The following is a 26,461-nucleotide window of genomic DNA, read 5'->3' as shown; positions in this document are numbered from 1 at the left end:
GTAGCTCATGGTGTATTGTCAATGATATATAGGAATTTTTCTAGCAGGGATAAGGAGGTGATTATTCCCTTGTATAAGGCAATGGTCAGGCCACACCTAGAGTACTGTATACAGGCCTGGAGGCCTCATTTCAGGAAGGATGTAGAGCTGCTGGAACGAGTACAGAGAAGGGCAACTAGATTGGTGAATGGGACAAAGGGGTTCTCTTACGAAGAAAGGCTTAAGTTTTGCAAATTACAGTGTCTGGAAACTAGGCACCAGCGGGGTGATCTGATAGAGGTGTACAAAGCCTTGAATGGTTTGAGCATGCTCAATGCTGATGGGATTCTTCCTCTAGCTCAGAAAAATTACCTGAGAGGGCATAAATTCAAATTGAGGAAAGACAGATGTAGGATAGATGTGCGGAAATTTGCCTTTAGCCAGCGGGTGGTTGGTGGGTGGAACAGACTTCCATCCCTTGTCGTGGAAGTTGATAGCCTAAATAAGTTTAAGGCTCAGCTGGACAGGTATTTCGAACGAACAGAGGGGTGAAGTGGAAGTGGTTATTTTTATTTATTTATGTTACTTTTTTTTTTTTTTTTTTTTTTTGGCTGATGCTGCATAAGCTTGCTTTCTTGCATCAAATGCCTCTACTAATGCTAATGCTAAGGTTAGCAACCCACTTAATTATCAATCCAGTTACTCAGTGAGTTTCACAGTTATTAAAGCATTAAGCTAACATAATGCATTCACTAAACAACAGTAAAACAATCTAGTGACCACTAGAGCGACGGTCAAGGTAAATAAAGGAAACAAATATAATTTTATTTAGAATGTTTGTTCAAAGATTACTATAGAATGTTTAGATGTTTGTTTAAAGATTACTACAAAGTACTGTGAATATTACACTGTGCAAATGGCAGTCCCCCCCCCCTTATCCTGATATAGGCCAAATAACTAGGCTTTTACTGCATCAAGTTTTTTGTATTCTAAATAAGCAACATGTGTAAAAATGTCAAAATGAATAATTAACGCTACTTACAAAACACTAAAATTAAAATTCTTTATTAAAATAAATCACCATAATCAAATAATGATATTAGTCAAAACATATTCCAATTATTTCTTTGCCTACTGAACAATTTAAAAGGAATAGCAATCACATTCTTTGTTGATTTCAGGTAATCGAAAGAAAGTCTGTTTTATTTATTTATTTTTTTTTTTTAATGTAATGAAACAAGGGAGTAAAAATTATATATGCATTCTGAATGCTGTTTGTTTGGAGATTTTTTAGGCACAGTGGCATCTATGGCCATAGTGCGCCAGCATTCTGAATGCAACAGAATATCAACAAATTGCATCTGTATACATGCAGATTCTCTTAAAACCCTGATCGATACTGTCATCTGCATCTGTCAACTGTGTTTATAATAGTAGCCATTTTTATATTAATAATAACTTTGTAAATCTGTGTATCAGGGAATACCATTACAATCTGATATGTAGGTTTACATAAGCCAAAACTGACGAAATTCTCATTAGAACAAGAAATTTAAATCCAGAAGTTGATAAAACTAAATCAAATAACACATATATAAAGAGAGAATATTACTCAAAGAAAAAAAAATAAGGAATAATAAGTTCATTTTCTTAAGTTTTGTTAATAATTTTTATAATTTAATTTTAACTTTTTTTTTTTTTTTTTTTTTTTTTTTACAAAACTCTGATTTCATTTAACTGACAATAATCCTGCTGAAGCTTGGCAATAAAGTAAAATAGGAAAAATTTATTATTTAAAAGAATTTATATACATATTTTTTCAGTTTTTACAAAATTCTTCCAAAATAATTCACTCCAGGTTATATGCATATGACCCAGAAATCCATTTTCAAAAGAATTAATATCAAAGACCAACTGTTTTTCATTAAAAAACTGAAATGAACTCTAGTTATATTGAACATAATGATCTCAATTTCATTTTGTTCTTTTGGACAAAACAGGAAAAACACACAATCTACATTACTGTAACAAAGAATAAGGATATACAAAAGAATTTTAAATATTCTATCATACTTCAGAGTTCCATCTGCTACTAACCCATTTTGCAACAACACTGTCTTCTATTATGGTAATGAGAATGAAAGAAAATAATCCTATAAAGTAGGAAGTGGACGTCACAATACAGTGTCCAAGTGAATCAGCCATTTGTTCAAAGCTCAGGCACTGCTGTTGTTGTTATTGGTTTGTATTTTATTGGCACATTAGCATCTCAGGCTATAATGCGCCAAGACCACCAGGCACTGCTGTGATAGCTGTTACAAGACTGACATCTCACTAAGAAAACAGAGGAATTGATTAACAAATAGGAAACATGTGCTTAACAAACTGAATTCCGACAGCTAACTTTCAGCTACCATTACTTAGTTACATTACATCAGTCAGAATACTATTTGCATTTGTGGCGAGCAGACATGTTTCGTGGTGCTCTTCATAATGATTACAAATTTGAGATTAGAGGGGTTTAGTGGATTTGATTGGGATTAGAGGTTGAATTTCTTTTAAATAGTTTATTTAATATATTGTAACGTTTATTTTGATATAAGCTTTTTTCCTGTAATAGTTTGTAAATTTAAAAAATTATATATCACAAAAATTAAAAGTTGCTCTCTGTGTTATTTAGTGGATTTAACAATGGTTGTGACAAGTGTACCTTAAATACTTTGTCAGAGGATATCATGACTCATACAGAAATAGCTGATGCCGATTTCCAGATGAATCATGATTTCATTCTTTGCAGAACCAGTAGCATGTATTCAAAGGTTGACCTAGTTGATAATCATAGCTAACCTGGCAATTCTTTTCTTTGTCACCATTGTACACAGTGTACTTATCTAAAGTTAAAATTTGGTGCACTGCTAGAACAATTTGAGTCACTGAAAAAACAGGTGCTTCCCCTAGAGAATAATGTAACTGGGAGCTACCACCAAATACAGAGGATGTGGAAAGGTCAGGGAATGACCACCGCATATCCCCGGAGCAATATGGCCTTAGTTGCTAATGCTCCTAAAAACCAAATAACAAAAAAAAAAAAAAAACTGGGAACTCGTCATCACTACTCTAGTAATCTACTATGTGATGCACTCCCGATTCGGGGTCCCAGAGCAGAATAAACAAGTGCAAACTGCTCTGGTTCAGGACTTTTCTATTAGGAGACTCCATTGTCAGGGAAACAGGGAATATTTTTTTGTAATAAGGATAGGTGGACTAGAACCAGGGTATGTCTACAGGGAGCAATTAATAATCTCACCAACAAACTGTCAAATTTTAAGGGGGACTAAGAGAATATTATTATTCATGTGGGGACTAATGATATTAAGCATACATGATCTGACAATTTGTTAGACATATAGAACCATGGTGAAGAAATGGCATGAGTTAGGTCACAATGTCTATGTGTCTGCAATTCTGCAGACACAATAAGAGGGATTATATGCTAAAAACCTCTTGGATTAACTCAAGACTTGAAGGACTGTGCAAAGCTTTTGGAGGGAAATTTTTTATCAGCTTGGCCCACACTTGCAGGTAGAAGGAATCTGCTATTTTGTAGAAATGGTATACATTTAAACAAAGGTGGTGCAGGGGTTTTTATTGAGAATACCTTAAAGGTTCAGAGAAACTGCTAGTTTGGGGGGGGGGGGGGGGGGTACAAGGACAATATAGATACGCATTTATCTGATAATATTTGGTCAAAGTAATGGTTGCACATACCTCGAGAGTTCTTGTTTGTTACCGCAACAGATATTAGCAATATGTTCTGAGGGCAGAAACGTTTCAAATGAGCGGGTAGCTAATGCCAGGGAAACAAGCTTAAATAACTTCAAGGGGTGTGTCAGGGTAGATAACTATACAAGAACACTAAGTCTTAATTGTTTGTACAGTAATATCAGAAGTGTCGTCAATAAAATGAGCGAATTCGAACTGCTGGTTAGGACAAGTAATGCTGACATAATAGGGCTTACGGAAATGTGGTGCCACTCGGAGATAGATGATGGGTTTCAGTATGGTACAATGTATTTAGAAAGGATAGGGCAGATAGAAGGGGTAATGGGATCATGCTTCTCATCAAAAGCAGCCTGATCGTAACAAAAGCTTTCCCAGATTAAAGTACTTCATATGCCAGTATAGAATCTGTATGGTGTGAGATAGTTGGAAGCAAAGGTATCCAGATGTATCAATTTTGAGAACTGAAGCCTTTCTTGGTAAGAGCACCCCTTTGTTCCCCTCAAATTTTATTGCTCTTCTCTGTACTCATTCCATCAGCTCTACATCCTTCCTAAAATGATGCCTCTATACCTGTATGCAGTACTCAAGGTGTGGCCTGACCATTATTACCTCCTAATCCCTGATAGCAAAATTCCTATATAAATAAATAAATAAATAAATTTTCTGTTTATACTCCGGCACGACAACCAAGTCAGTAGAGTTTACAATAAATCGTCAATACAAATATTTATCGTATTTTATATATCATTCTCCACTACCCACAGTTGGTATTTTGCAAACACATACAACAATATCACCTTTTGTGCTCTGGAAAGATATCTGCTCTTCTTCTTCATCAGCCATTTTCAATCCACTGCAGGATGAAGGCCTCTCCAGCAACTTTCCAGTTCCTTCTGTTTTGAGCACTGGCCATCCATTTACTACTCAAAAACTCATGAATTTCATCTATCCATCTCCGCCTTTGTCTTCCAGGTTTTCTTCTAGCTCCTCTTGGGTACCATTCTGTTATTTTCTTAGTCCATCTGTCATCATGTCTTCGAGCTATGTGTCCTGCCCAAGACCATTTTAGTTCTTTAGTTTTGATAAGAATGTTCTTTACTTGAGTTTGCTGCCTAATCCATGTGTTTCTCTTCTTATCTAACAGTCTGATTCCCAATATAATTTGTTCCATTCTTCGCTGTGTAGTTCTTAGCTTCTCTTCCATTCTTTTGGTGAGTGCCCAAGTTTCACTTCCATAAGTCATGGTGGGGAGTATACACTGATTCATTATTTTACGTTTCAGACAAACTGGGATATTGCTCTTCAGTATGTGACTATATTTCCTGAATGCTATCCATCCAAAATTTATTCTTCTCTTTACTTCCAGCCATTTATCATTATTACAGCTAATAACTTGTCCCAGATAAGTATATGACTCCACCTTTTCAATTACTGCTCCTTCAATCATTATTTCCCTTTCCGTGGCATATTTGTTCATCATTACTTTTGTTTTAGCCATATTCATCTTTAGTCCAAAATCCTTACTAACTGTGCATAACTGATTAAGATTTTCCTGTAATTCTTTGGGATCGTGGCTTATGACCACAATGTCATCTGCAAATCGTAAATGGTTTAGGTACTCTCCGTTCACACTGACTCCTTTCTGCGACCAGTCTAATCTTCTGAAAGCTTCCTCAAGGGCAGCAGTAAACAGCTTCGGAGATATTGTGTCTCCTTGTCGAACTCCTTTCTCGATTTTAAATTTGCTACTGTCTTTGTCTAGTCTAATAAAGGATGTAGCACTCTCATATATTTTTTTCAAAATCATAATATATGAAGTATCTATGCCTTGTCTTTCCAGTGCCCGAAACATTACCTTATGCTGTATGGAGTCAAATGCCTTTTCATAATCCACAAATGCCAGGCATAATGGTGTTTTATATTCATTTGCTTTCTCCATTAGCTGTGATATTACGTGAAGGTGATCCATAGTTGAGAATCCTGTCTAAAGCCAGCTTGCTCTTTCGGTTGATTCTCATCAAGTATTCTTTCTAGTCTGTTAGTAATGACCCTTGTGAACAACTTGTAGATATGGGATAACAAGCTAATTGGTCTATAATTTCCAATTTCTGATTTATCTCCTTTCTTATGCAGCAAAACTATGATTGCATTATTCCACTGCTTAGGCATCACACCTTTTCTAATGCACTTTGTGAAGAGTCTTGCCAATTTTTGTGTTATGTCTCTTCCTCCCAATTTTAACAACTCTACAGTAACTTCATCTTCCCCCGGGGCTTTCCGATTCTTCATTTTCTTCAATGCATGTTCTACCTCATCAGGAAGAATATCGGGTATGTCGTATGTGTTGCTACTTAGCAATCCATCTTCCCCACTGCTGGTATCATTCCCTCGCTCCTTGTATAATTCTCTATAGTAGTCTTCTGCTATTTGAATTATGCCTTCTCTGCTCTTTATAAGTACACCATCGCTATTCTTCAGTTTCAGTATCATTTGTCTTTCTGTATTACTGCTCATGGCTGCTGATTTAAATCCTTTGTTTTCCCTTAATGCTTTTTCTACTTTTCTTGTGTTAAATCTTCTTATGTCCTCTCTGAGTCTCTTTCTAATGGCTTTGCATAACTCAGTATATTCAATTTTCTCCCTGTCAGTGTTTTTCTTGCTCTTCATTTGTCGTCTTTGGTTCATCATGACAAGTGTTTCTTGATTAATCTTTTCTTCTTTGGATTTCTGTTTCCCTACAGGTTTCTTGGGCTTTATCACTTTCAGAAAGTTGTAATATTCCTCGTCGATATCTTGGTCCTGAGCAGTCTGCAGAAGCTCAAACTTGTTCTTAAGTTCCAGTACATACTGCTTTTTCTCCTCCTCTGTTATTTCAAAGACCTTTGTATTATTTACTCGGGTCAGTTTTTTCCTTTTCTTTCCTACATCTATATCAAGTGTACATCTTACCATTCTGTGATCACTTCCAACATTTACCTTATTCAGGACGGTAACATCATTCACAATATATCTTCTGTTAGTGAGGATGAAGTCAATTTCATTAGTTGTTAATCCATTTGGACTCTTCCATGTCCACTTTCTGTTCACCCTTTTCTTGAAAAAAGTGTTCATTACTGACATTCCTTGAGATTCTGCAAATTCCACCAGTCTTTCACCTCTTATTTCTTTCACCAATTCCAAAATTTCCTATAGTTCCTCTTTCTGTGCTGTTTTGCCTTTTTCCAACCTTAGCATTGAAGTCCCCCATAATAATAGTGTAGTGGGTTTTCTGCTCATCTAAAAGACTCTCAATTTCAGTGTACATTTCTTACACTGAATGGCTCGATGTTGGTGCATAAATCATTATAATCTTTAGCTTGTACCTCTTAGAAATCTTGAGTATTAGTCTTGACACCCTTGGTGATGTGCTTTTGAATTCCAAAATGTTGTTTTTAAAATCTTTATGGACCAGAAACCCAACTCCACCTTCACTCCTTTCATTGTTTCCATTGGTGTACAGCAGATTTCCACTTGATAAACTTATAAGTGATTCATTTTTTCTTCTTGTTTCAGCCAAACCGATGATATTCCAATTCACATTTTCTAATTCCTTTTCCAGCTCTAATATCCATCAACTTTTGCCCCTGACAAGGATGCACATTCTGGTTTGAGATTGCCACTGTGTTACCTGATGACCAAACGCAAGCTCTGACATTGATGTGGGCAGCTGATAGCTTGATGGGCTCCACAATTTAAATCCTTCACCCTGTTCTACAAACTCTCATAAAGGTCTATAACAACGTGGAGTTGGTGTCTAATATCCTCAGAGTCTTTACATTGAGCACACACAAAGGCAATATCGTGTCCAATATCCCTTGGCAATATCATGTCCAATTCCTGATACCTCTGCAAACATCAAACAACCAGTACATTTTATAAGGCTGTGATGCAGAGGACAACCCCCCCTCAGTCCTCCCCCAAATCATGGCACTCTCAATACCTATCATAAATACAAAGGCAGAAAACCTTCGTATTTATGAATCAGAAGGGGATGGATCAGATTGGTCCACTTGATATCAATGGTTCGACTGTTCATGATCCTGCTCAGATAGCAAACAAACTGAATGAGTATTTTACATCTACATTCACACATGAGGAATTATTAAGGTTTGAAAATGGCAGAAGGTTATCAAATTGTAGCAGGATACTTAATGATTTTGTAATAACTGAGAGCAAAGTGGAGGGGAAATTGTTGAAGTTAAACATAAGAAAAGCACCTGGGGTGGATGGGATCTATCCAGTTATATTAAAGGAGGCGGCAAAGCAACTAAGCAAACCCTTAGCCATAATATGAGAGCATCCTTGGACTCAGGGGAGGTTCCCACGGACTGGAGATGTGCAAATGTATCCCCAATTCACAAAGGGGGATCGAAGGGTGACACGAGTAATTACAGACCAGTTAGTTTAACTTCTGTTCCGGGTAAAATAATAGAGTCACTGGTTAAAGATGCATTGCAGGATCATCTAGACAAGACTGCAGCAATAATTCAGACACAGCATGGGTTTGTTAAGGATAAAAGGATGGTTAAGTGGGAGAAGACAGAGGGTGGTAATCAATGGGTGCTGCTCTTCGTGGACTAATGTTATTAGTGGAGTCCCACAGGGTTCGGTTGTTGTTCGGTTTAACGACACAAGGGCTACCAAGGCCAAATTGTGTCTCTTCGTCGTTAATTGACAAAAAGCGTATTGTTAGAGAGATTAAATTATATGCTTCTGTACAAACCAATATGTTTTAGATATAATAAAAAAAGTTCTTCAATATTTGCTTCATTTCCTAAGATGCGAGATAAATCAGGTGATATATTCAATGTAGAGAGTGACTGAAAAGTGTTTGACCGGATGGTTGAATGTAAGGGACAATCAACCAGGAAATGACGGACTGTAAGTTGCATCTGACAGGATGAGCACTGTGGTGGGCTTTCACCCAATAATAGGAAGAGATGAGTATGGTGAGTGTGTCCAATTCTGAGTCTTGCCAATACCACTTCCTCTCGTCTGTTTCTTCGCAAGCCAGACAGCCACAGCTTTGGATCTTCTTTTATCTGGTAAAGTTTATTAGTGTCACATTTCCAGGTCTCTGACCATTTATCGTAGCAGGCTTTGCGTATGACAGACTTAAAATCAGAGGATGTTGTGAGAGAGCGGATTGAGGATGTTTAGCGGCAAAGTCAGCACTTTCATTTCCCGGAATGCCTGAATGGCCAGGGATCCAGCAAAAACTGATTGCCTGATTGGACACACTGCAAGCGAATAGCTGGGAATGAATCTGTTTCAATGTAGAGTGAGAATTGGAGGAATTCTTCCTTATGGCAGAGACAGCACTAAGAGAATCTGTGTAAATTATGGCAGATGAGATGGAAAGCTCAATTATCTTACTAAGTGCTAACTTAATGGCATATAATTCAGCTGTGAAGACGCTGCAAGCAAGCAGTAGTGTGGCTAAACTTGTACATAAAGGAAAAACTGCCACAGTACCTACCATACTCTCAGTTTTTGAACCATCCGTATAAATTTTACAGGCATGGTTGTTCATAGCATGAGCTGAATGTAACTGTCTTATATATATATATATTGCGGGATGGTATATTTTTCCCCCACTGGAGGAAGTGTGTATCTTGAGAGACAGACATAAGTCCAAGGAGCAACAGGTGTAGTTGTGTCTTGGAAGATTTCATTTAAATTGACATTCCAAGTCTGAACAAGCTCTTTGATCCTGAGAGAGGCGGGTCTATTTTCATTTGGCTTGCTCTCATAGAAGGCTTCCCAACGAGTATTATAGAGATACTCCCAACCTGGGTGCGATGGTAGACTCTGGATCTTAGCAGCGTAGTGAAGCAGTAGTGTTTTTCTACGCAGGTGTAATGGGGGATCATGAGCTTCAATACATAGACTTTGGATCGGAGAAGTCCTGAAAGCTCCCAGCGCAGTCCTCAGAGCACTGTAATGGATCCTATTTAGCCGTTTTAAAGTAGTGCTCCTGGCAGAGTCATACACTGGACAACCATAATCTAACCGTGAATGGATTAAACTTCTATAGAGATGCAGCAAAGTACACCGATCAGCTCCCCATGACATAGATGAGACCGAGCAAAGTATATTCAAATGCTTTAAGCAAGAAATTCACAAATAAGTGATGTGAGCTTGGAAATTTAGTTTGCGGTCTAATATTAGTCCAAGAAATTTAACGGTATTAACAAGCGGGATTGGAGTATTGTGTATTTGTAGCTCAGGTTCGGGATGGAGAGCTCGCTTCTTGCAAAAGTGAGTGACAGTGCATTTCTTTTCTGACAGTCTGTAACCATTCCGTGAAGTCCAGGATTCTATTTTGGTTATGGCAAGTTGTAGATGCCGTTCAATGGTATTCATACTTTGAGATTGACAGGAAATGGTAAGATCATCTGCATACATATAAGTTTGAACAGTTTTTGGGATATCTCGTGTCATGCTGCTAGCTCGGATTGAAAACAGTGTTGGACTGAGTACTGATCCCTGCGGAACTCCCTCTTCCTGAATGTGAGATGTAGAGAGGACGTTTTTGTATCAGACTTGAAAAGAGCGCAATTGCAGGAAATTCTGAATTATTTCTGGCAAATGACCCCTAAGCCCCAGATGGTAAAGGTCCATAATAATACCATGCTGCCATGTAGTATCAAATGCCTTTTCAAGATCTAAATTGACCATGACTAGATGTTGTTTCATGACAAAGGCATTTCAGATACGAGACTTGGCTTTAATGAGCACATCTAGGGTTGATCTATTTTTTCGAAAGCCATACTGGTGATCTGGAAGGAGATTTTCTGACTCCAGGATGTAAGTGAGCCTAGTATGAACCATTCTTTCGAAAATTTTTCCCATGCAGCTCGTAAGAGATATTGGCCTGTAGTTTTCAACACAGGAAGGATTTTTTCCTGGTTTTGGTAAGGCAATAATGAACGAATGGCGCTATGAAGTTGGATAGGCATTTTCAGAGAAGATCCGATTGTAAAAAATTAATAGGATTCTCAAGTCTTCTCCAAGTAAATGTTTTAACATAATGTAATGAACTCCATCTGGACCTGCAGCACTATTGGAAGATCTGTTTAATGATTCTTGAAGTTCTATTAACGTAAACGGTTGGTTGTACGGGAATGAGCGGCGCGTGTAGAAGTTAATTTTATACCGTTCTGCACCTGCTTTGATGTTCTGGAAGGTGGAGGCGTAGGTGGCAGAAGCTGATATTTTTGCAAATGATTCTGGTAATGCATTTGCAACACAGGGTTCAGTGTTGGGTCCACTTCTGTTTTGTATATTTATCAATGATATTTATAAAGGTATATCAGGCTTAATGTCGAAGTTTGCAGATGATACAAAGGTTGGCAGGGTTGTTAATGACAGTAATGGCAGTGTGCTACTGCAACAGGATCTAGATAATTTGGGCAGATGGGCTAAGAAGTGGCAACTGAAGTTTAACCTTGACAAATGCAAAGTACTGCATATGGGTAGAAGTAACCCCAGAGAAATGTACCAACTGTGTGGTACTACACTTAAGGTGGTAGAAAATGGAAAAGACGACCTGGGAGTAATTGTGCAGTCAGATATGAAATTTTCTGAGCAATGCAGACAGGCTGCAAGGGCAGGTCATGGGGTTTTGTCAATGATATGTAGGAATTTTGCTAGCAGGGAAAAGGAGGTGATTGTCCCTCTATATAAGGCAATGGTCAGGCCACGCCTTGAGTACTGCGTACAGGTCTGGAGGCCTCTTTTTAGGAAGGATGTAGATTTACTTGAGCGTGTACAGAAGAAGGGCAACAAGATTGGTGAGGGGAATGAAGGAATCCTCTTACCAAGAGAGGCTTAAGTTCTGCAAATTGCAGTGGCTGGAGACTAGGCACCTGCGCAGTGATCTGATTGAGGTGTATAAGGCCTTGAATGGGTTGAGCACTCTGAATTCTGATGAGATCCTTCCACTTGTTCAGATTACGAACCTAAGGGGGCACAAATTCAAATTAAGAAAAGACAGATGTAGAATAGATGTGCGGAAATTTGCCTTTAGCCAGCAGGTGGTTAATTGCTGGAACAAGCTTCCATCTGTCGTTGTGGAGGTTGATAGGTTGAATAAATTTAAGGAGGAACTGGACAGGCATTTAGAGGGAATGGTGTGATTTTTTTTTTTTTTTTTTTTGCTGATGCTGCATAAGCTCATACACTTGCTTTCTTGCATCACATGCCACTACTACTACTACTACCTGTTTACTGCTAAATATAACTGCCTCTACAAAAATATACTTAATGAATACAGTTTATATAATTTTAGTAATAAAGCTATATACATACCTTGAAGATAGTTTATAACTGTCCTTTGTCATGAGTTCTTTACTTGATGAGTTATTGCAATTGATGCTTTCCATATTGAAATCAGACTCAGACTTACTGGCTCTATATCCACTATGATTTGCCTCACTTCGGCTTTCAACTTTTTGTCTTTTACATTTCTTATAACTTTGGATTGAAGAACGATCCATCATCTGGAACCTGTTTACAAATTCTATTACATATAAAGCATTTCAGAAAATACAAGTATTTTGGTGTCCAAACTGGACTGGAATGAAACAGGATAAAAGTCAAAACATGTCCCCTGAAAGCTCAGAAAAGCAAAAAAAAAATGATTTCTAAACAAACAGTTCAGATAATTAATTCTCTTAATTAAAGTAATAATTATACCGTCATTGCAGTTACATGAATGAGAAAATTCTGGGAGGTACTAATTTCCATTCTGAATACAGCAGAATTCAAGTTTCGCAATACTAGTTATCCAAAATTTCTTCACATCTATTTTTGCCCATAATTTCACTCAAGAAACTAACAATAATATTCAGCTATGAAAAAAAAAAAAAAAAAAATTGCGTGTGTACCCTGTATGCACGAAAGATTTTTTTATGTGTAAACATCTTTTATGACATGTAATAAATTTCAAACAGCTAGAACCAAAATCATGAATGATGTAATTTATGCTCACGCCTGCTACTTACTCTACCGAATCAATCTTGGTGATAAATAGGATACACACACCCACTGCATACTCTACTGAATCAACGTTTGGAAGGGGTTAGGCCAATAGCCTAATTAACCATTTGATTGTAGCCATTTGTTGAATACCATTGATTACAACAATACAAGTATTTATACTGTTACAATCATACTATCATGTTACTCTGTCATGCTTTGTCAAAAATTACACATGCAGAGCTAACAAGATCTACAAGAAGACGACAGTACCCACGCATAATTCACTATTGAAACTATGACTTGGCTCGGGATCTCAACAAGTACTAGTGTGAGATGGTAACGCTGCACATTCCATTTTGCAATGAGGAAACAGACATACTGTCAGAGACGAAATATGCCAAGATCTACTACGACAACGAAGAGCTCATACTAGATTGAAAATTGTATGAATCGGACTTGGACATTTGCAAAACGATTGGAATATGCAAGACGATGTGTCAAGACAACGGTGACAGTGACCCTGATGAAGCATGTAGTAACAACCTGCATAGTCTTGTAACGCGATTGCGAAAAGACCCCTTTCGAAACTTTTACAAACATCCAAACAGCAAGATGAATGAGGATCTAAAGCTTGCCACACTCAACCAACTCAGCACAATTGCAAAGAAACATGAAACCTTGATGACCAACAAGGACTTCTGCAACTTAATGAGAATGGCCAATGACAAGCAAATGATTTTACTCATACATGTAATTTTGAGTCTGTAGTCTCCCAATCACGAACCAGTTCAAATATTCTTGACTGGCTGAGCTGGTTGGGGAAAACGTTTATAATTAGCCTCTTGGTGGAAATATACAACTGTTTCAGTAATACAGGATGGGTACTGTAATGCCTACATTACATGCACTTCAATTGATAAGGCTGAAGCAGTTCAAAACACACCCAAGATCATCTCCCATGATCTCCTCTCCCGACTCTATTCTTTCTTCCTTTCCCAAGATGCTTTGTGCTGATCAAACCATGTTATTCATTTTTTATTTTAAATTTTGCTTTACTTTAAATGCTTCACTTTACTTTAAATTTTGCAAGATATCCATTTCTCTGGTTGCCAAAAGGTTTCTGCCACAGGTGGCAATGGTTAGCCCAAAGTCACCCAAGTGGTATGCCCCGAATCATAAACATTTTTCTGCAACCAGTTGGTTTATGCTAGCTCTGAGCACATCCAATATCACCTCCCATGATCCTTTGTGTAATCTCCTCTCCAGACTCCGTTTTTCTTTTTTTTATGAAAACCCCAAACACGAGAGGTATTAGAACCTACAGTACTTAGTACCATGCTTGGGTTGGAGGTTGAAAAGGCGAAAGAAGATATTTGTTGACATCAGACTTGAACTTCTGTAGACTGTAATTTTCAGGAAATACGTATGAAGGAAGATTGTTCCAGAAAACGGCAGTTGAATGAATAAAAGAGGAAGATGAAAAGTTAGTTCTATGAGTCTGCAGTTGGACAGTAAACGGATATTGCTAGTGGCAGCACATGTTCGGACTGTTTTGAAAGAGAGAGCGGGAATTATAGAAGCCAATTCAGAAGAAGAGTGCCCATGGAAGTATCTGTAGAAAAGGCATGCAGCAGAAACAGTACGTCTATGAGACAGTGAGTGGAGAGACTCTGATAGAGATGAATCATTAATTAACCTAACTGCCCTCTTCTGAATGGAATCTAGAAGCCTGAGAGAGGTTGTGGGGGTGCCGCCCCCAGATCTGGGAACAACATTCCATGGTAGGGTGGATTTGCAATTTGTACAGAGTGCACAGCGGAAGAAGAGAAACAACGAGAACGAAAGAGAAAAACTAGTTTTTTATTTGCAGAGAAAGCAATATTTGTAATGTGCTTGCGCCAAGAGAGATTAGAAGTCAAGTTAATCTCCAAAAGAGATATATCATTTTGCTGAGAAATCTGAGTATCACCAAAGATAAGCATAGGAGCAGAAGAATCCTTTTTGCAAGATATAAGAAAAGACTTTGAGAAACCTTGCCCTGATTGAGCAGGGCAAGGTTTCTCAAAATGTGCTATCATCAGCAAAACTGTGGATAGGATTTCCAGTCAATGGAAGGTCATTAATATACAAGAGGAAAAGAGTGGGGGGAAAGAAATAAACCTTGGGGGACACCAGCATTAGTGGTGAAGTTAGAAGACAGAGAGCCATGAGGATGGAAGCATCATCCTCAGTGAGCAATCAGAGAGAAAACTGGACAACCAATAATAGTTAGCAAACCATAAAATGAAAGCTTGTTTAAAAGACCTTTATGCCAAACATAATCGAAAGCCTTTGAGATATCAAAGGCTTTCGATTGTGTTTGGCATAAAGGTCTTTTTGGTGAAACACAACTGCTTGTGTTTCACGAAACTTTTCCATAAATGGTAATAAAGCCAGAATATCACCAGTGGATCGACGCTGATGGAATCCATACTGGTGATCGTTGGTTAGACGGAAGGTTTCTAGGTAGTTTAAGAGTTGGCGGTTAATTGATTTCTCCATTACTTTAGAAAGAGTACAAATAATTGCAATGGGAGGGATTTGTCACCCTTTTTAGAACTGGCTGGATATGAGCAAATTTCCAAGCAGAAGGAAAAACACCTTTGGAATAAGAAAGTGAAAAAAAGGCAGCAAAGAACAGGAGTAAGGTCAGTAGCACATGTTTTGAGAACAAGTGGAGAAATACCATCAGGACCAGGAGCTTTCTTACCATCAAGATTCGTCAAAATTCTTCTGACATCCTTTTGACGGAAGACCACAGGATGCATTGAATGGAGCATGTTGGGAATGGTGGGAGGTGTTTTACCAAGATCATTAATACAGGAGTTGGAAGAAAAATGGGATGCTAGCAAGTCAGCTTTATCCTTGGCTGAAGTTACAAAAGAACCATCTGGTTTTGACAGAGATGGGAGCAGAGATGGGCAAAAGTTGCGGCCAATAGCTTTGACAAGAGACCAGAATGCTCAGCTACCATTAGGGCAAGAAGCAAGTTTTCTACTCTTAGTCTGCTCAAAATCTGGTTTGGACTGATTAATAACTGCTTTACAGTTGTTGCAAGCTTTAGTGTAGGCAGAAAATGAAACTAAAGAATTGGAAACAAGCCAATTACAATATGCAATGTTCTTCTCTTGAACTGCCTTAGCACATTTATTGGAAAACCAAGGTTTAGATAAAGGACAAGATTTTAAAGTGGACTGTGGAATAAAGGATTCCATTCCTACAAGAATAATTTCACAGACACGATCTGAGCAAACATTGACATCAGAAGTTTTGAAAGAGTAATCCGACCAAGGAAAAGAAATCTTGCAGGTCATCCCATTTTGCATTCTTGTAAAGCCAAACAACATGAGGTTGGGAATAGCCACGAGATAAAGGATCCATTGGAGAAGAGACAATCACCAAGTTGTGACCTGAGGTGCCTAAAGGACCACTCATTTCAGCCATGTACTTAGAAGGGTTGTTTGTGAGAAAAGATCAAGCATGTTGGCTGTATGGTTAGGACTGTTTGGTATTCTTGTAGGTAAATGAACAATCTGTGCAAGGTAATTAGTAATTGCAAAAGCCTCATCATCTCGACCAGCTGGGTCAGTGTGACTAGCAAACAGAAGCCAGATGGAGTTGTGAACATTAAAATCACCAAGGAAAATTACCTCACTGTTAGGAAAGTTGGACTGGAGAAAGTCAAGTTGCAAAGAGAGGAAGTCAAAGAGCTCTAAGTGATTAGTGAGTTGGGAGAACGGTAGTGACAAACAGATGAATCTGACACAATGAGGTAGAGAGATTTTAAGCCACAGAAGATCGAAAAGAGGAGATTCCAAATTACCAAGTCTCTGAGAGGATATACTAGAATCGACATATGCACAAGTACCACCTTTGAGGTGAAAAGAATCATACAGCAAATAATTTGGGCAATTGAGATGAGCAATAGTTCAATCAACCGATAACTGAGATTCTGTCAGAAAAAGTACATGGGGTTTGGCAAACTGCAAGTGGAATGGACATCGTTGAGATCAGAATTCAGACCACGTGTATTTGTGAAATGAACTAGGAAGTGTTTGGGAGGTTTAGATCTTTTTGCAGATAAGCTTACTCTATTAATTTGACAATTCATGGTGTATTCAATAATAGGAAAAAGTGGGGGGGGGGGGGTGACATGCCATATGAAGTAATGAAATTTTTGGATATAACGTACACATGGTAAGAATATATCCAGATCCTTGACATTACATGGCCTAGACAATGCCCTCCGCATACACACTACTCAGACTCCCTCCAGTCACTATCAAGATTATACACTAGTGATCCGGAAGCCTCCTAAAGAGTTACCAATAGGTTCGGTCCGGTGTACTAACTAGCGGCCGGCCTGCGAACACCATTTTAGAGCTGCACCCTCGAAATGTAAGGAAGATTGGATCTCGCCATGATGTTCATCATAACCTCAAATGTCATCAGTCATACTGCATGATGGAAGAGATGGGGAAGGGTTGAACAGAACTTAGCTCTGGAGACTAAACATGGGTTCCACCACTTCAAGTCTCCAATAAGCAAAGTGGTGGTATTGCACCGATTGATGAGTCATCTACCACCTCTTTGTTATAAAATGGAAATGATGTCAAATGATGTCATTTACATGTCACAAAATCATGAAAATTGATTTTACTACCGTCCGAAATTTAGTAGGTGCCGCCAAAGATGTAGCAGCACCTACTAAACTTCTGAGGCAGCTACATCACAGGATTATCCTATAAGGACAAAAAACTTGGCTCAGTGAATAGTGCCCTTTATATCAAGGGCCATCCAAGTGAAGGCATCCTACACATCAAAAAACTATTACATGAATATAATAAAAATTATAATTCCACTTATATAAAATTATGAATGAAGCAAAGAAGAAATACATTTCATCTATTGCAGTGCTGCATAATATTAACCACAATTGATAAAATGTATAAAACTTTAACTGGGAAGGGGGGGGGGCTACTTTTTTTTTTTTTTTTTTTTGTTAGTTGTTGGAGCATTGGCTTCTGTGGCCATAATGCACTTCCCAAAGTTTTTGCACTACTCTGATCCAAGGCGGAATTCGAACCCGTGGCCTTTGGGTTGCCAGACAGGTACTTTACCCACCTGGCTAGCAAGGGGGACTACAGATTCACTATTTCATAATACAGCAAAGCCTGTCTGCTAAATCTAATTATCTATTACACTCAAAAGAAATACATTCAGTTCACTGTAGCTGCCAGAATGTTATGAAAAAAGTGTTATTTTCAAATATAAAACAATGTCACAATGATGAATTTTATTGTATTTAATGGGTAGCAAAGAAGAGGTTAAAATGTTGCCCTGTCATACAAGTAGCAACAGAAATGGTGAATGAAGCTTATGCAGAGACTGAAGAACTCTTCAGTACTCTCGTTCAGATAACTTCCTACTAATGTCTGACATGCTCAGCAGGCTAGTGATAGCTGGTGGGGCGCCTCCGTAGCCAGGTGGGAAGGAGCAGCAGTGCGTAGCACACGCTTCTTGATTAGACCGGGGTTCGAGCCCGTCACCACCAAATACGGAGGATGCGGAAAGGTCATTCAGGGAATAACCACCGCACATCCCGGAGCAATATGGCCTTAGTTGCTAATGCTCCTAAAAACCAAATAACAAACAAACAACGATAGCTGGTGATGAAAATCCTAACTCACTGTCAGTGAAAATATTTGTTTAACCATGGTAAATACCAACAAACTGAGGCAGCTACATCACGGGATCATCCTGTAAGTACAAAAAACTTGGCTCGGTAGACAGTGCCCATTATATCAAAGGCCATCCAAGTGAAGGTTTACTGTAACTGAAAAAAAAAAAAAAAAAAGGTAATAATTAATTTGTATGACTAAATAAAGACGCAGATGATCCAGGTTATTCACTTTTTGACAAATGAGTGAAAGAGTCATCAACAAATACTAACCGAAATCATGCAGAAATTAAATATTAAAGGAGGGAACAGTAAAACATTTGACACCCTTCAAATTACTATAAAATGGGCTTAATTACAAGAATTCAATGAAATTCAATTTTTTAAGAAAATAAAACATTGAATTCAGCAAAAAAAGTTTTTCAATCAGAAAAACACCTGCAATTATTTTAAATCTGGATAAGCAAGTATGGTGCATGATGTGTAAATAATAAATGCAAATTACAGTAATTTCTGTTCATTAATTATTTCCTTCTTTTACACCATTGAGAGATTACACTGTACAATGGGTTATCTGAAAAAAAAAAAAAAAAACTACTCACCCAAAGAACTTCTGGTACAAACTGCTTCAGATAACCAAAACTGTATTCTACTGAGGAATTTATCTTTATAACTCTAATTCAGAATGTATCCACAGGCACTACAAATTAAATGCAGAATTGTTAAAAACTGTTTTGTTAGAACAATTACATTAAAATACACTCAGTTTCCTCATTCACTTTTTTGTAAGTAATTATAAATGTGAAGGGATGGGAAGGGAAAGGAAATGGGCAATTATCTGTATGTCCAACCAAGTGATTTTAATGCATTATCATAGGCAGTGCATACCTATAATATGTTTAATCCATCAGAAATCACACAAAGATGAAATTCATTCCAAATAAAAATAGTTTACAAAAATAAATATTTCCAGTTTCACTCTAACTTTAAAAGTTTCTTTCAAAAACAGAGGGAGTGGGCTAACAGTATTCAAATGCACTGAAAATTAGCTACTTTTGAAAAATACAATTTAGAAATGCCTGGAAAATGATCTCTTCTCTGAGTCCACATATATAACTTTTTTTTATTTTTTTTTTAATTAGGCTTAGTGAAGTGCATGATATTTTTACATATCTAGCATCAGTTTCCAAAGTACTGATTGACCCAGATCAATGAGCAGTTTCATTGGAAAAATATATTATTATTATTATTAGTCATATGGTGCAAGGAAGAGCCCTGAGGCTTATGCTACACCAACCAAAAAAAAATTTTTGAGTTACCCTGTGAGTGAGAGAGAGAGAGAAGCAGAAGGGAATCACCAGAGAAAGAGAAGAATAATGATATCCATCTCAGGACCCTAGTGTGCCAAGCCCATACTCACCAGATGTGAGCCCCCGGGGTTAACATATATATGGACTACACAGATCTTTAGATGTCAATTTCAAATCCTTAAATTTTTCTTCCCAGGGACTCACATCTGTTGATGTGGGTCCCTGGGGAGAAAAATTAAAGGATTGGCATACCCAGGGTCCTGAGCTGGATATCAATCATTCTTCTCTTTCTTGGCAATTCCTTTCTACTTCTGACTTAGAGAGAGGGGGAGAGAGAGAGAGAGAGAGTAATTCAGAAATTTTTTTTTTTTTGGCTGGTGCAGCATAAGCCTCAAGCTTTCTTGCACCATATGGCTAATAATAAAATAATGTCTAGTTCATCCAACCTACATGAATATAATTATTATTTATTATTATGATTGTTGTTTATACATTTATATTTATATAGTTATTTGAATATATTTACATCCTTGTTATTTCATCATTTAATTATTTGATTATAAATTACTTCAACACATTCATCATCATACCTTTAAAAAAATCATCCTCACAAATTGTGCTGTGTGCAGTTTTTTCCTAATTAAATCACAATGGCATACAATCACAATATTTAGAAAATTTACCCATTATACGTTGGCCAGAATAAGGTGTGGGCACTACATCATTTGTACCACTTGGTCAAATGTATTGCGATTGGTTTAACAAAAAGAAAATGTCAATTCTGTTTGATATACCCATGATATGGAAGGAACCAAGTGATCACAATAGTGACTGTTACTTTTGTAATGTGAATAACTAGATTCACAGTGAAGAATAAGCACAAAATGATTGCTTATCCAAACCCGCAAACAGCAATGACACCAATTCCTCACAATAACAGCAATACCAAAATGCTGTTGCCAATTTCAGTACCACTAGAATCTTTAGAAGACGAAATTGAATATAATGAAGGTGCAATTGGCAGAAACTTGATCAGGGCCTCACATCTGGTGAGTATGGGCTTGGCACACCCAGGGTCCTAAGCTGGATATCATCATTCTTCTCTCCCTCTCAGGAGGACTCAAATTTTTTTTTGGCTGGTGAAGCATAAGCCTCAGGCCTCCTTGCACCATAAGGCTAATAACTTCAGCTAGTGCCAAATACATACTCAATGAAGAGACATCAGAGTTGGAGCTGTTTACCCAAGATAAGTTAAATACCTCATCAGCAATTTAGCTCTCTCCAAAGATGAAGCCAAACTTCTGACCTCGAGAATAAAGCAGAAACACTTCATTATGAATGTCAAAGTGTCTCACTATTGAAAAAGAAATCAAGTTTTGGCAACATTCTTTACAGTAAACAGTCTGCTCTACTACTGCCGTCATATCAATGGAGTTTAGGGAATTGCCAGTACACATTACATCTGAATGGTGACTTTTTGTCAACTCTTCACAGCAAAGTTGAAAAGCTGTTCTCTTACATGATGGGAAATTAATGCCATCCATCCCCATTGCCTACACTTCATGTAGAAAAGACATACCACATCATGAAGATACTACTCAGAGCAATTCAATATAGCACTCATCAATGGAATATCTGCAATGACCTCAAAGTCAGTGGTATGTTAATGTACATGCAAGGAGCATTCACAAAATATTGTTGTTTCCTATACCTATGGGACAGCAATTCTACCATAAACCATTATATGAGACATGACTAGCCTCAAAGAGGAACACTAGCCAACAGTAAGTGGCGTACAGTATAATCCATTAGTCAATTGAATGAAGATTTCCTTCCACCTCTTCACATTAAAATTGACCTAATGAAGAGTTTGTAAAAGTGATGGGTAAGATTAATTCAAAAGGATTTCATTACTTAAGTTAGAAATTTCCAAAAATCAGCCATAATATCTTTTTTTTTTTGCCAAAAAAGTGCAAAAGAGAGAGAATCTTTGTGGGGCCTCAAACCAGAGAGTTTCTAAAGGATGACAGCTTTGAAAAAAATACCTCCATAGAACTAAAAGCATGGCAGGTCTTTCAAATGGCTTTGTGGAAACTTTTTGGGTAACCACAGTTCTCCCACATACAAAGATTGAATTCAGAAACTCAATGCATATAAAGAAATTAAATCTTGTATGTCACTGAAACTTCATTTTTTGCATTTGCATTTAGATTTCATTTGCAAAAATCTGGAAATAGTGAGTGGTAAACTGGGGAGAAACAATTCCATCAAAACATTAATTCAATGGAAAATCACTACCAAGGTTTCTGGAATTAATGCATGTTGACAGAATTCTGCTGGACGTTGTACAATGAAATTCCAGACAAAGTGTACCAAAGGATATCATCCACACTACATTTTTACATTTCAAAATTGTATTTCACTTTCACTAGCATACTATATTATTTTAACAGTGTACTGGGTTTAAACTGTAAAAGGTAATAAAAACGTAATTGCAACTAGTCTCACATGTTTCTCAATGAATTCATTTTAATTAATGAGCAGTCATATTATGAAAAGTACATGTGATAGAAAAAACCAAGAACATACAAAGACCAGTACGAAAGTACTGCCTCCTAAATTTCTGCTTGCAAATGCAATGCCATAGATCATTTTGCATGTCACTGAGTGGTCACTAGAGGTCTCTAGTTTCATCATACTGAGCGGTGCTGTGATCAGTCTCGTGAGTGGCTGCAAGAGTAACTCATGTGTCTTGTCAATGATATACAAGAATTTTGCTAACAGGGATAAGGAGGTGATTGTCCCCTTGTATAAGGCAATGGTCAGGCCACACCTTGAGTACTGCATACAGGTCTGGAAGCCTCATTTTAGGAAGGATGTAAAGGTACTGGAACGAGTACGGTACTGATCACAGCACCGCTCAGTACGAATGCTGAGCGGTGCTTTGATCAGTCTCGTGAGTGGCTGCAAGAGTAACTCATGTGTCTTGTCAATGATATACAAGAATTTTGCTAACAGGGATAAGGAGGTGATTGTCCCCTTGTATAAGGCAATGGTCAGGCCACACCTTGAGTACTGCATACAGGTCTGGAAGCCTCATTTTAGGAAGGATGTAAAGCTGCTGGAACGAGTACGGAGAAGGGCAATGAGATTGGCGAGTGGAACAAAGGGTTGTTGTTACCAAGAAAGGCTTAAGTTCTGCAAATTGCAGTCTGGAGACTAGGCACCTGCGAGGTGATCTAATTGAGGTGTATAAGGCCTTGAATGGTTTGAGAATGCTCAATGCTGATAGGATTCTTCCTCTTGCTCAGATTACTGAAACATAAATTCAAATTGAGGAAAGACATGACTCGATTAAAATAGATGTGCAGAAAGTTGCCTATAGCCAGCAGGTGGTTGATAGTTGGAACAAACTTTCATCTGTTCTAGTGGAGGTTAACAACTTAAATAAGTTCAAAGCAAAACTAGACAAAACATTTGGAGTGAATGGATGGGTAAAATGGGAAAGTTTTTTTTTTGCTGATGCTATATAAGCTCTTTCTTGCACTATGCCTCTACTAATGCTAATAGATAGGCAAAAATTTGCTGCCAATACCTTTGAGACCAGAATGCTCAACTACTGTTTGCATAAGAAGCAAGTTTTGTACTCTTAGCCTGTTCAAAATCTAGTTTTGACTGATTAATAACTGCTTTACAACTGATACAAAATTTAGTTTGGGCAGAACATCCATTTACTATCCTACTTCACAATCACAGAACCAACTTTTCTTCTTCCTCATTTATCCCTTCAATTTTCTGTTTCCTGGACCAACCTCCCTTCACGTGTATTTCCTGAAAATTACAATCTACAGAAATTCGAATCTAATGTAAGCAAGTACCTTCTTTCATCTTCTTAACTTTCACCCCACGCATGGTACTAAGTACTATAGATTTTAATACCTTTCATGTTTAGGGTTTCAATAAAAAAAAAAAAAAAAAAAGAAAAAAAAAAAAAAAGAAAAAAAAAAAAGAAAACCAAGATTTAGATAGATGACAAGATTTTAAGGTATGGTGTAGAATAAAGGATTTCATCCCAACAACAATTTCACTGACACAATCTGAGCAAACATTGACATCACAAGATTTGAAACAGTAATGCAACCATGGAAAAAAAAGAATATAAATCCCACAGATCATTCCATTTTACACCTCTTGTAATGCCAAAACAACACAAGGCTGAGAATGGCTATAAGAGGTGACCTAATTGAGGTGTATAAGGCCTTGAATGGTTTGAAAAGGCTCAATGACTTCTCAATTGAGAAGGCACCATTGGAGAAGAAACCATCATTAAGTAGTGATCTGAGGTGCCCAGCCAACCACACCTCTACCATGTATTTTGAAGTGTTCATTTGAAAAAGAAGATCAAGAGTGTTGGGTATGTGGTTAGAATTGTCTGGTATTCTGGTAGGTAAATGGACAATCTATGTAAGGTCATTAGTAATTTCAAAAGCCTCATCATCTCAACAAGCTAGGTCCATGTGAGTAGAAAACAGAAACCAGCTGGAGTTGTGAGCATTAAAATCACCAAGGAAAGCAACCTCACTGTTAGGAAAGTTGGACTGCAGAAAGTAAAGTTTCAAAGAAAGGAAGTCAAAGAGTTCCAAGTGATTAGTCGATTGGGAGAATGATAGATGGCAACAAATGAATCTGACAATGGGAAAGAGAAATTTTAAGCCAGAGAAGATCAAAATGAGGAGAATCCAAATTACTGTCTCCAATTGGAAATATCAGAGCAGACATATGCACAAATACCACCTTTAAAGTGAAAGGAATCATACAGTGAATAATTAGGACAACAGAGATAAGCAGTGGCTGAGGCAACCAATAACTGAGATTCTGTCAGAAAAAGTATGTAGGGCTTTGACAGACTGCAGGCAGAAATGGACATCAAGATCAGAACTCAGGCCATGTATAATTGTGAAATGAATGAGATGGTTTTTGGGAGGTTTCGATCTTTTTGCAGTTAACATTTTTCTATTAGTTTGACTATTCGTGATGTATTCAGTAGTAAAGTAAAAGTAGAGGGGGTGTGGGACATACTGTATGAAGTAATTAAATTTTTGGATACAACATACACACAGCAAGAATATACCCAGCTCCTTGCCATAATGTGGCCTTGACAATGCCCCCCACATACACACTACGCAGACTCCCTGGCTTCAACAATGTCCCCCATATACACACACTACACTTGTGTTACCTGCAGTCACTATCCAGCAGAGCAGAGGCAGTGAAATTATACACTAGCTGATCTGGATGCCTCCTAGACAGTTACCAAGAGGTTTGGTCCAGTTGACTATCTACACTGGCCTGCAAACACTGATTTAGAGCTGTACACTCAAAATGCAAAGAAGATTGGATCTTGCATCATAACCTCAAAAGATATCAATCATACTGCAGGTGGAAGAGACAGTGGGAACCAGAGCTTTGCTCTGGAGAATAATCATGGGTTTCGCCACTTCAAACCTCCAATAAGCAAAATGGTGGTATTGCACTGGTTGATGAGCATCATCTACCACCTAGTGTCGATGAGGTACTTAAGAGATGAGGTTTTTTTTTGTATAATACACCCCACAGTCCTCCCCCCCATATGGAATGGGCCCCCAGAGAATATTGCTTCACCCATTGGTATGGCAAGACTTCCTGTGGGTGGAGCTAGTCTTAAAAATGAGATGCTGAGAGCTCTTTGCTGGACTGGCCCACCTTCCCATGGTGTGGATGAGTACTCGAAAGCAGTTTTCCAGGTGATTGCTGCTTCTGGGTAGCCAAGTGACCAGAACAACACAACAACATAACACCCTATACACACAACACAACACTAAATGGTCCACTGACTACTGTCAGTGGACCATTTAAATGGTCCACTAAATGGTCTACTGTCAGTGGACCATTTAGTGTTGTTTGTGAATCACTAAATGGTCCACTGATAGTAGTCAGTGGACCATTTAGTGTTTCACAGTGACACAATACAAAGCTGAACTGATGTTTTAAGAGCCACCCCTTTCAATATCACATATGCATGTCTGTGTCCACCACCTAATATTGCCTGGTAACACAGAGTGGGCAGCATTCCTCTGTGTGGGGTGAATGCTGCACTTCAACTCCTGCTTACATTGGTTCACACCCGAGTGATCACCTTCAGCATTTCAGAACTTCACAGAAGGAATATATGCAGGGTTACCAGCAGTCCCACCATCATGAAGGTGCAGGAAGAGGATTTGGTTGTCACAGAATGACCAGAATCCACCAAAATTCACTCACAAGTCCCACCTAAACTCAGTTTACCCAGCATTTTAGACTTCCAGGTAGCCAGCCCTAGCTTGTGATACCTGAGAGAATGCCAGATCAGCCTCAAGGACCAAGAGAGGCAGTAAGGAGAATCACTCACAAAATATAATTATGTGGTCTCAGTTCAAATCTCAATGGTGTTTGTTTGCAGCTACAATCTGGCAGGCCCAAATTAGTTTTTCAAACAGAATCCTAATTATCAGTTGCCTCAACCACTACTCGCTTGCCCTTATTATATATTTATTCTATGATTCTATTTGCTTCAAATAGTGGTAATTGTGTATATGACTGCTCTGATATTCCTTCCCAGAGACCCTCT

At 38.0% G+C, this 26,461-nt stretch overlaps 1 protein-coding gene across 2 annotated transcripts in view; it reads right to left on the bottom strand.

Annotated features, from left to right (window-relative positions):
• The window catches only part of LOC150076227 (protein arginine N-methyltransferase 6-like), a 235,802-nt gene that overhangs the window by 189,955 nt on the left and 19,386 nt on the right, over positions 1–26,461 (bottom strand). The window contains exons 2-3 of one of the 2 annotated variants that reach the window (XM_090387157.1): positions 19,108–19,205; positions 12,115–12,312 (exon numbers count right to left, since the gene is read on the bottom strand). In XM_090387157.1, the coding sequence (XP_090243283.1) occupies positions 12,115–12,305 (191 nt within the window). In that variant the 5' untranslated portion in view covers positions 12,306–12,312; positions 19,108–19,205. The remainder of the gene's footprint in view (positions 1–12,114; positions 12,313–19,107; positions 19,206–26,461) is intronic. The other variant, XM_090387156.1, reaches the window with a different exon arrangement.

The sequence above is a fragment of the Mastigoproctus giganteus genome, chromosome 13 (assembly GCF_048544385.1).
Source record: "Mastigoproctus giganteus isolate SK-2022 chromosome 13, ASM4854438v1, whole genome shotgun sequence".
In the NCBI taxonomy this organism is placed as follows: Eukaryota; Metazoa; Arthropoda; class Arachnida; order Uropygi; family Thelyphonidae; genus Mastigoproctus; species Mastigoproctus giganteus.
This window is presented reverse-complemented; position numbering and strand designations above follow the sequence as displayed.